At 38.9% G+C, this 12,094-nt stretch overlaps 1 protein-coding gene across 1 annotated transcript; it reads right to left on the minus strand.

The window, feature by feature from the left end:
• Positions 1-433: 433 nt before the first annotated feature.
• On the minus strand, positions 434-7,868 carry GKN2 (gastrokine 2). Its single transcript, XM_010367636.1, has 6 exons — positions 7,754-7,868; positions 5,612-5,665; positions 5,035-5,172; positions 2,345-2,455; positions 1,508-1,664; positions 434-652 (listed from the first exon to the last, which is right to left on the minus strand). Exons 1-6 carry the CDS (start codon positions 7,763-7,765, stop codon positions 570-572), a joined length of 555 nt encoding a protein of 184 aa, XP_010365938.1. The 5' UTR covers positions 7,766-7,868; the 3' UTR covers positions 434-569.
• Between the last annotated feature and the right edge of the window lie 4,226 nt (positions 7,869-12,094).

Raw genomic sequence — 12,094 nt, forward strand, 5'->3', positions numbered from 1 at the left:
CTCACTCCAGGACAACACATATTATAATAATGTTTACTCAGGTTGAGTCTACTGCTTCGGTGAGTTAAAAGACATTTTAACTCATATGAATGGCCCTAAAAGCCTTCACCTGAGCATTCAAGTTGTTTGATAAGGGTATGCCATGTCCCTCCCCTGGCCAGGTCAATGCCACCACCATGTGAGCCTCTGCTCTACCCAGTTGCCCCCACATATTTGCATGGTTAGATGGGAAGCCGATCCAGACGGCAGATGCAGAAATGGAAGTTCGACCCCAGCTGACTAGTCCGCATGTGACCCAGTGGTATTATCTGGGAATTTTCACACATTATGCACATTATTTAAAATTCTGGCAATTTTATTTCTTCTATATAGTGACATAGACACTGCTTGTATTCCCTTAGCTGCTTTCAAAAAACAACAAACACCAAAAAAATCTGTAAATACAGCATTTATGTTTTCTGACTGAATCTCAAAATTAGTTGGGGCATTGGGAAAGAATTTAATTTGACTTTTGAGTGTAAATCAAGTATGTATTTCTTTGAAAAGATAAAACAAGAGGGCTGATCATCCTAAACATGAGTGTCTGCACAGATTGAAATTCCCAAGATGCCGGGGAACCCAGTCTTTGCACAGTCTCTAGCACCGACATTATCTGGAAAAGGGGAAATTTTTCAAAGAAAGAGCATTAAAAAACATATTATTGGAATTATTAGAATAATAACATATTTGCTTAAATAAAACTGACAACTTTTGGAAGTGCTGGTTGGCTCAATCCCAGTGATATTATGCCATTCTGTATCAATGGCATACCTATGTGCCTTTATTTGCTTTATGAATGAGCACTTAAAATTTTTTTCTGGGCAGTAGATGTATAATAAACATGAACTCTTCTTTATCTACCTTCCACTACTCTGAGAAATTTCCTTTGCTGTGTTCATCATCAGCTGGCCCGACCTCTTTCACTCTGGCTGCTCTGCCATGTTTAGAAACTTTGTATAAAAATGACAGTAATATCTGCAGTAGCATATGTTACCCAGATGAATCAGGGTTTTTACTCCCTGTCTGTAAGTTCACTTTGCCTTCTCTTTGCTGCACCAATTCTATTCTAGATGCTGAGAGCATTTCTTAGTGACTTCCTTCTTATTATCTTCCAAAAGATGCTATTCTAAGGGCCCAGAAGACTTTTTGCTACTTGAAATTCTTACATATGAAAGTAAACAAGAATCGAATAGTTTTTCATTGGCACCCAGGAATCCTTTATTCCATCCTCTCTTTTCACTTGTCAGCTTCTTCACTAGATTATATGTTCCTTGGAGACAGTTTAATTCATTTCTGTATTCCTAACATTTAGCACAATTTACACACATGGCATGTAATGAATTCCCAAAACAAACTGAACTAAGTACTGTTTCCATTTATTTGCATTTCACATGGCACCCAGCAGAGCACCTGGCACATAGTAGCTTTCAGAAAATATTTGGTGAATGAATGACTTATTGGTACTCACGTGTGTTTTCAACCACTTCCCCCTTATACAAGGGCATATGTTTGCAGAGTTTCTCAATGGGTGACCCAAGCAGGAACCAATCGATGTCGGTGATCAGAGACTCCAGAGGGTTGTACTTGACCCAGATGTATTTGTTGGAGAATATGTTGTCCAGAGTCTAGATCAGTATAACAGAAAACAACATAAAATAAATTGACAAAAATTGGTGTACCTTATTCGAAATTGTGATGATTTTTCTGTTTCAGATTATTAAACAGAAAAAAGTTAGGGATCTCAAGGCAGCATCTCTTTTTGAGCACTCTATCAGTGAAGTAGTCTCATTAGTAATTACCAGTGTTATTTTACCTCTGGTGGCAACGAAGCCCAAAGAAGGTAAGTCCCATGTCAAAGGTGGCACCTATAAGAAGTTGTGGAGGGAGACTTAAACCTTGGGTCTCTAGCTGAAGTGCAGTGTTTGTATATATTCACTATACTGTATTATTTCTTTGCATCTTTGTGTCATTGAATATTAGAACTTCTCTTATTATTCTTCCAATCACCATTTCTCATAGCCCTGCTCTGAGAAGATAAGCTGATCAGTCCTTGCTATGTCACTGGAATTTATTATAAGTTCTTGTATTTAGGACTATGTGGTAGAAATCAAGCTGAGATTTGCTCCTGCTCTTAAAAAATAATAAAATAAAAGTTAAAACACTTTAATAACTTTAATAAGTTGAGTATCATATTTATGGTAAGGCATGATAGTATGATCTTCTCCCTCACTCTCTTCATTTCTCCATAAATACCAGTATTGCCTGGCTTAAGAATAGAGAATACTCAAGAGTGCCCCAGAATTACCTGTTTCTCATAGATGTATCGTTGAAGATTGTTCAGAGGAGGGGTGTTCTGAAGGTCCATCTTCAGGATAAAGCAGGCTCTTCGGGAGAGCACCCTGGATGCAATGTAGCCCTGAGGCAGCAAGAGTACAGTTACTGATCCTCCCCAGTTCCCTGAATCTGAACTTGGTGAAGATGATGTCTGAACCTTGGAAGAAAGACTTGAATATATGATGGGATTGCTTTCCAACCTGCAATCAACTTTATCCACTTGACTTATTTTACATAATGTTTTCATTTTTCTTCTCGTCATTTCTACCCCTTTGAAATTTGTGCAAACCCACGACTGTATTCTGCTTTTCATGTTATGGAACCAGGGTCTGCAATTTGAGGTTTGAAAGATTGAGAAGAAGCACTTCTCTGTCTCTTTCTATTATTATTATTATTATTATTATTATTATTATTATTAGAGACTGATGCTCACTCTGTTGCCCAGCTGGAGTGCAGTGGTGCAATCTCAGTTCACTGAAGCCTCCACCTCCCTGGTTCAAGCGACTCTCCTGCCTCAGCCTCCAGAGTAACTGGGACTATCGGTGTGCACTACCACACCCAGCTAATTTTGTGTGTTTAGTAGAGATGGAGTTTTACCATGCTAGCCAGGCTGGTCTCGAACTCCTGATCTCAAGTGATCCACCCACCTTGGGCTCCCAAAGTGCTGAGATTACAGGCGTAAGCTACTGCATCTGGCCTCTTTCCATTAATTTTATTCTGCCTCCTCCCCAATTTGGGATACACAGAATATTCTTTAGAACTGTGCTGTCCAATATGATAGTTATTAGCTGTATGCCACTATCTAAATTTAAATTCAAATTAGATAAAATTTAAAATGAACTTCTTCCGTTACACATTTTGAGAACTCAATAACCACAAGGGCTGGTGGCTTCCCTATTGGAAATGCAAATCTAGAATACTTCCAGCACTGCAGAAAGTTCTATTAGACAGTGCTGCTTTAGAAACTCTCATAAGCATGAGAGTTTCCACACCCACACTCATGCACCCCCACACACGTCTCATCTATCTTCTCCTCATTTACCATCTTTTCTTCCTATCCAGTTTTCTTCATCCCTTCTCCACCTCAAACCCAAGCTGGCTGGATAGAGATGGGTTGGAATAAGGTGGGATTGAGAGAGCAATGGAGGGTGAAGACCCTGGGGCCAGAAGGGACCTAAGCCCACTGAGTCTTCACCTGGAGTGAAAATTGTCTCTAGAGAGTTCCAAATAATGATATACCCTAGAAAGCTATATCTAATAGAAATCTTTCTGGTTCCTACTTTTCAATTCTCACAAGTTGTGGGTTCCTAAAATTCAAAAATAGACAGAGGCTGAGCCTGGTGATAATGGAAGAAGCTTAAAGCAAGTCCTCACTACTCTATTTTTTTTAAGACAGCTTTGGGATTTCCATGACAGTTGCTTAAAAACAATTTCAGTGCCACTTCCTTTTAAACCACATCTTCTAATGACTCTGTACTTTCAAACGTGCCGTTGAACTGCCAACACCAATGGAAAAGAGGAATGTGAAGACATTTCTGGAAGAAAAGGGACAGAGAGCATGTTCAAACGTCTAGTGAGATGAGCTGGAACCTACTTATATCCATAGTGCGTATCTCGGAACCTGGGTAGAAGCAGGTTCACAATTGGTTGGTGGAACAAATGGAAAACAAATGAATAAATAAATGATGAAGGATAAGTTTTCAGAGCAGATTTCTGTGACTTATTGTTAATGCCAGTATCTAACACTTGAAAATAGTTTAGTGCTTTTAGTTAGCAAACTTTCTTTTTTACAGAAAAAGTGCGATTTATTGCCTATCCTATGTACACAATTAAATGTGTACAGTTGCTCTGGATTTCTGCTATGTTGTGATTGCTTTTTGATTGTTCTTTTTATTTATTTATTTATTTATTTATTTATTTATTTATGTATGTATGTATTTATTTTTGAGACAGGATCTCGTTCTGTCACCCAGGCTGGAGTGCAGTGGTGTAATCTCAGCTCACTGCAGCCTTAACTTCCTGGGCTCCAGCAATCCTCCCACCTCAGCCTCCCGAGTAGGTAGGACCACAGGCATGCACTATCACACCCAGCTAATTTTTGTATTTTTGGTAGAGATGAGATCTCGCCATATTGCCCAGGCCAGTCTCCAACTCCTGGGCTCAAGAGATCCTCTTGCCTCAGACTCCCTAGGTGCTGGGATTACAGGCATGAGCCACTGTGCCCGTCCAAGTGTTCTTTTTCTGCATGATGTTCTGTGTTAGAAGCACTATTCATTCATTTATTCATTCAACAAATGTGTTTGAGTGTCTGCATGCCGGGCTTTGCTTTGAACTTTGGTTACTCTTCTCCGCACTTTCTGAGCCTGTAGTGGGATAATAGCATCACTCTTCCAATTTCTACAAGCAAATGCCTATGTTTCCTGTCATATGTTTTTCTTCAAAATGGTTTTGTTTTTTAACCAATTGCTTGATTATTTAAAGAGAAAAGTGAAAGTGAGGAATTCTTAAAGAATTACAAGGTTAAATCTAAGAATTCAAGTATGTATGATGCCATACAGATAGATAGATAGATAGATAGATAGATAGATAGATAGATAGATAGATCTCTCTGCTCTTTAGAAAATTAGTCCTGAAGAATATGAAAATTCATTTGCTGCTTACATGTTTATAGTCAAAAATTGTGGTAGAAGAGCATGATCCTGCATGGATGTTGACAATGGCAGTATTTTTTTCATTGTCAATCGTCACTGTCTCCTGAACATTGTCACCATGGCTGCTTGGGCTGATGATGTTAAAAACCTAGATTGAAAAGAAAGACAAAAAGGTTTTCCATAAATCTTATACATTTGAAAGGCAACTATTTCAACAAAATTAAGCATCTGCCTGCTATGAACAAGGGATTAAAAATTAAAACTCTCCACTGGGGTCCCAATCCAAAAGCTTGTGATGCCATAAGAATGCAAAGCTTTTCCTTAGAGTTTACTATACTATATATGGGAGACGCAGTGATATCACAGGAGAAATGAGACTGACTAAATTTTAAAGCAATGGCTTACATTTGCGAAGGTATTGTGGTTGGAAAGGAATAGCCAAGCTCATTGTTTCCATTATTGTTTATTTCTGAGATTCCATCCCAAATAAGGTATATGGCTTCTCTACCGTCTTTCAGGCTCTCTTGTACCTTCCTTTTCCTCTCCCAACATCTCTAAGAGATAAAGCCCATAGGAAACCAACTCACCTCATATCCATGAGATTGCATCCCAAAGATGGTCAGTGCCACCAGAAATGCCACCTGAAAAACAGACCCACCACATCCATTCTCTATAGGGTAGTCATTGAGGGTGGGGACAGGAGAGAACACTGGACAGGAAAGGCACAGATATCCCAGAAAATGTACACCTAGAGACAGTGATAGCACTCCCTTTCCAAAGTGTGAAGCATACACATTCACTCATTTGACAGGCGTTTGTTGAGTTCATTCTATTTGCCAGGCACATGGTTCTACATTTGCCACCTAATTCCAAACTCTTTCTAGCATTATCGCCATCTAGATAATAGGAGAAACTTGGGGCAGGTGAGCAGTGAAGGACTCATTTTACTATGGAAATACCCTGGTATGAGTCACATTGGCTTTGGATAACAGTGGTCAAATTGTGTCCTCTTGTAAAAAAACAAAACAAAACAAAACAAAACACCAAAAACAAAAACTTTAATCCCTTAAGACTGAGAGGGTAATACAGATTTAAAATGAATCATGGGTGATAAAGACACAACAGGTTTCTAAGGGAAACTATGAAAATAGAATGCTTGAGAGCACAATTAACTTTTGAGGCTGACATCAAGGAAAACTCCCATATTCTCCTACAACCCACGCCTTAGTGATACTATCATACAAGTGCTGGGCCCACAGGTCGTGAGCCGACATTGAGGCAGTTCTGATGTTTTGCTGTAGTTCTGTAGGAGTCTGCTCCAACATGCTAACCCAGGTTTTGTGCCCTCTCTTCTGAACATCAGTGAACTGTACTGTCACTGAAAACTACATCAGTACAGAGTTGACTGCGCTGTCATTGAAAACTACTGATGAAAGGAGTCTTGGGGAAGGGGGATATTTTTAAGAACTGTCAGTGGGACTTTCCTACTTCCCTTTCCAATCCACCCTTAATATTTCTCTTCTGGGGACTGGGAGTAGAGCATCTAACAAAGACCTGTGTGCAGATATTCAACCTTCCATAGGGATACATCTTCTCTTACCACAGACCAGCTCTAACAACATATGATACTCCTGTATATTCTATTTAATGAGTCTAAAATAGTGGTTTGAACAAGTAGTCGAAGGGCTAAACCACTTTAATGGTATGATTAGAGAGAGCTTGGGGAGTGTCCTCTGCCCCCAAATGATCTCCCATCCAACACTGTGGTTAATGCACCATGGTTATATAATAATTTTGTGCTTCAGGGTTAGGTCTCAATTTGGGAAATCAAGACAGCCCTGAGAGAGGGAGCTCTTTAAGCTGACAATCTTTAACACTTCAGAAAGAGGTACTTAACATTTTGCTTTCCCCCTTAGCAACTGAATGAGAATAAAGGTCAGAGACTGGGGGAGCGAGTTCCATTCTAGGTCAGAACATAGCCCACTGTCCATGGGGCACTGCAATGTGGAACTATGGAGGCTGGGATCAGATGGAGGAGTGGAGTGGCCATAGAAGGAATGTTTTGTCCCAAGGGAGAATTTAGTCATAACGGGAGGCCATTGAAGACATTCTGGCTGCTTAAGTTTGCCATGATTGCGCCTGCAAGTGGAGATGAAGATGGATAAATTACATTCTAAATCCACATTTATGGGCTTGGGAAAATCACAGTCCTCTGACTCTCAGTCTCCTTATCTGTAAAATGGGGAGAATACTACTCAGCTCATAGGGTTGTTGCAATGAATAGATGAAATTATTCACGTGAAATGCTTAGTCTAAGGGTTAGTATGCATTTGAGAAATAAGAGGTACTATTATTACTACTACTGATATTATTTTTAAATTACAACTTCTCTCTTAGATAGCAAATGTAGTTGTTTTAAATAGCCCAAATTCCTTATGAAGCTCATAATAAAGGATTATTATCAAACATCCTCCAAATCAAAATTATCTAGAGATTTCTTTGTATTTTTGTATGTTCTTTTAAGTAAACATCTCAAAACAGGCAAAGGACAAAAAAAGTCAGACTTATTCAACACTATTTCTGCCAAAGGTATCATTAATTCAATCACAGAAGCTTAGAAGCATGCACAGTATCTGTCTAAGACTCCCAAAATCCATGGCATATTGTATACGAGCATTGTCTGCAAGCAGTCACCACAACAGTGTTAAGAAGTAGAAACAAATACTCACAAGGATTTTCATTTTGTCTGGGAGAGGAAGGTGCTGGAGTAAGTAAAGCTGCCCCGTGCAGGTTCTATCCTTTATATGGGCTTGAAGATGTGGATATCTCTTTTTCAAATGATCACTTTGGAAAAGACCATGTCTATATCTCTGGCACACCCCAGCAAACTCCTTTATCAGAATTGAAATCCAACCACATACCTGATATCAATGAAATTCATTAGTCAGTCATGAAAATTCACCACTTGGTCACTCTGTAAATATTCCCTGCTATCTGTACTATGCTGCACTTGAGATTTTAATTTCCACCCTTTAAAAATATCGCATGATGCTTGTTCTATGCATACATTTTGTAGGTCTATAAGGACAAATTTCTAGCATCTCCTCCTAAAGGAAGAGTGCTTCCTTAAGGTCTGAGTTGGGCTCCAACTCGATGTCTTTTCACCACTGTTCTGCTGGCTGAATTCTTCCACAGAGGGAACGGATATGAGACTGGGTGCCAAGACAGTGGCTGGGGAGGTCTGCTTGGAGAACAAACAGTCTAGGACTTTCTTCATTCTTCCCTTTAGATTTGGTGTCACTTTCCAGAAATTCATGAGGAACAAGACCCAGAAGGCATTCTCCCCCATTATCAGGGTTAACCAAATTTTTACATTAAGCTTCGCCCAAAACTGTAAGTTAGAGAGGTCTAGTTGTCTTGCAGAATGTTGAGAAATTCTCAGATTGAAAAAAACAAGAGAGAATAAAGTTTAATTTGTGTAATTTTTTTTTAACGTGACAACTAGAAATGGCTAATGTCAGGGTATAATCATGAACCCAGGAAGGGAAATTTAAAAACAAAACAAATGACAACAACAACAACAAACAGTAAATTGTGGCTGGGCGCAGTGGCTCATGCCTGTAATCCCAGCAATTTGGGAGACCAAGCTGGGCAGATCACCTGAGGTCAGAAGCTTGAGACCAGCCTGGACCACATGGTGAAACCCCGTCTCTACTGAAAATACAAAAAAATTAGCCAGGCGTGTTGGTGCCCACCTGTAGTCCCAGCTACTCGGGAGGCGGAGGCAGGAGAATTGCTTGAACCCGGGAGACAGAGGTTGCAGTGAGCCGAGATCATGCCACTGCACTCCAGCCTGGGTGACAGAGCAAGATTCCATCTCAAAACAAAAACAAAAAACCCAGTAAAATGCAAAATGTAAAATATTGAGAATCACCACCGTTAAGCAAAGAGATAACATAAATAATGGCCTTGTTCTACAGCTGAAACAACTTCCTAACTAGCAGCTTTAAACAAAAATGGGGCTCTCAAAAAGTAGACATCTGGGCAAGTTAAGGGCCACCTAGTTCACTGGAATCCCTCTACCCTGGCTGTTCAGTGGGGGTGGATGTAAAACACACAGTTTTATTAAATCTTTCTGAGATAGCAGTTGCAGAAAGGATTACAGTTTTGTAATGCACCTGCAAATTTTCTCTCATATCTGGCTTCAGAGACTCAGGAAAGCAAACCAGCAATGCCCGTAGACATTAGGCCAATGAAAGTATTACATGCTATCCTCTACCATGTCCCCCTCCTGTCCTCAGGAGTTCTGGGTCTATAGTCTAATAATGATCATTGCTAGCATTTGTAGAGCACTCAATATGTTTCAACACTTTCCAAACACTTTGGATATATTGATTCATCTGATTCTCATATCAACCCTAGAAGTTACCTTCTATCCTGTTCCATTTTACAGATAGGAAAATCAAGGTGCAGGGAAGTTAAGTAACTCTCTGGGATCACACAACTTTGAAAGGCAGGGATTGGGATCTGAGCCCAGTTTAACTCCAGAATCCACACTCTTAACTCTGAAAATGATACAGCCTCTCTGATTAGTTGCTGGGTCACTGTTAACTCCTTGCCTTGCTGAGACAGGAGCATTAGCAAGGAGGCTTCTGCTTCCAGAATGCTCCCTGACTGAAAGATAGACTTGGAAATTGTCAGGCCTACCCACAACTCAGAAGTGAAAACTAAAATGAGAAGTGGTGCTTGTAAACGTTGTTACGAATGCAATTCCTGTCTTCACTCCCAGCTCCCCGCTGAGGGAGTGAAATTGCTGACCTGGAAGGGCCTGGTGCTGACCGTGCCCACCTTTGGATACCCTGACGCAGTAGGTCTGAAAAGGGGTGCAGGCATGTGGACTTCTAAAACTTCCGTGTGTTATTCAGATTGAACACTGTTTCAAGTCCCATCTAAACCTCTTACAAGGAAACTAAGAGCCAAACAGGTTAAGGAATTTGCCTAGGATCATATATAGTTAGTATATAGTTTCTGGTAAAGATAACTCTCCCTCAGGCCTTCTGACATTCAGTCCAATATTCTTTAGTTGGTAAAGCACCAAAAGGTTTAAAGTAATACTTCAATGAATGAAGGTATTCATGTTCATTTGTCCACTCTTTTTAAAAAATTATTATTATACTTTAAGTTCTGGGATACATGTGCAGAACATGCAGATTGTTACATAGGTATAGACAAGCCATGATGGTTTGTTGCACCCATCAACCCGTCATCTACATTAGGTATTTCTCCTAATGCTATCCCTCCCCTTGTCCCCCAGTCCCCGACAGGCGTAATGTTCCCCTCCCTGTGTCCATGTGTTCTCATTGTTCAACTCCCACTTCTGAGTGAGAACATGCGGTGTTTGGTTTTCTGTTCTTGTGTTAGTTTGCTGAGAATGATGGTTTCCAGCTTCATCCATGTCCCTACAAAGGACATGAACTCATCCTTTTTAATGGCTGCATAGTATTCCATTGTATATATGTACCACATTTTCTTTATCCAGTCTCTCACAATAGCAAAGACTTGAAACCAACCCAAATGCCCATTTATTCACTCTTCTATATGGGCCATTGCTTTGCTAATACAAGCGGTGCAGACACAGATGTTTTTGTAGCTGTTCAAAAGTGTCCTGTAGTGTATGGCTTGCTTGGGTCACAGGAGTGTGCAGAGTCAACTATTTGCTAGTTCATATCCTTTCCCCTTTTTCTAATTCTTGTCCATTTTTTATTGCTATGTAGGAATTTTTTTCATATTCTGAATAAGAGTTCTCTAATAATCTCCTGGTCTATGTAGCTCATCATTTAGCTTTGTTTATGGTATCCTTTGCTATATAGAAGTTTTATTTATATTCTGATGTTGTTGAAATTAGCAATATTTTCTTCTCTAATTTGTGCTTTTTAGTCTTGCTTAAGAAATGCTTCCAAGGTCTTTAATGTATTTTCCGACATTTTCTTAAAGTCTTGCGTCTTACATTTAGTTTTACTGTTATGTTTTAATATAGTATTAGGTTGCAATCTAATTTTTTTCTTCATTTGGGTATCCAGTTGTCCCAGCATCCATTATTGAATAATTCAGGTTTTTTTCACTAATTTATAATGTCATATAGTTTCCATGTATGTGTTAATCTATTTACTGTCTATTCTATCATTCTATTTGTCCATCCAAATTACAATGCCTCCCAGTCTTAATTTCACTGTCTTTATAAGTAAGTTTTAATATCCGGCAGAGCAAACCTTCCAGCCTTGCCAGTTTTCAACACTGTCTTGGCTATTTTTGTGAATTTTCTGTATCGCTTAGTTGTTTTTCATTTCATTGATTTCTACCTTTATTAGTTTTTTTTAATTTTCACTTCCTTCAGAATTATTCTGTTGTTATTTATGTAACTTCTTGAGGTGAAAGCCACCCATTTCTATTAAATCTCTTGCTATTTTTTAAAGCATAGCATTCAGCAATAAATATTTACCTCTAAGTACTCTTTATTTGCATCTTACAACTATTTTGATCAGTTCTTAATATTTCTTAATTTCTATTGTGATTTTCTCTTTAATCCACAAGTTGTCGAGAATATTTTTCAATTTCTTGAGTAAAGATTGTTCTCCTTTCTCTCGCTCTTTCTTCACCTTTTCCTCTCTTTTCCCTCTCTCTTTCTCTTTCATCATCTATAAACATTCCAATGTTTGAAATAAATGTATTTTATATCATCAGATTACATTTAAAATGGATATTTCCCTTAGATCAAGCTTGTTAATTTTACTTTTCAAATATTCTATGTTATTCCTAATTTTATGTCTACCAGATCTAACTAATTCTACTGGAGGCATGTTAAAAACCTTTCTTAGGACTGTACTTTTGTCTGTTTCTATGTAATGTTTTTGAGTTTTTGTTTGATGACATTCACAACAATGCCCTTTGGAATATGCAAATTCATCTTCAGTGTATCGTACTGGAGAACTGTCTTTCATTCTTATGTAATATGTCCCACTGCGCCTCTATTTATGTTCATTTCTTTTCACCTTTGGTTTGCCTTTTTAGGA

The sequence above is a fragment of the Rhinopithecus roxellana genome, chromosome 17, assembly GCF_007565055.1.
Source record: "Rhinopithecus roxellana isolate Shanxi Qingling chromosome 17, ASM756505v1, whole genome shotgun sequence".
Lineage (NCBI taxonomy): Eukaryota > Metazoa > Chordata > Mammalia > Primates > Cercopithecidae > Rhinopithecus > Rhinopithecus roxellana.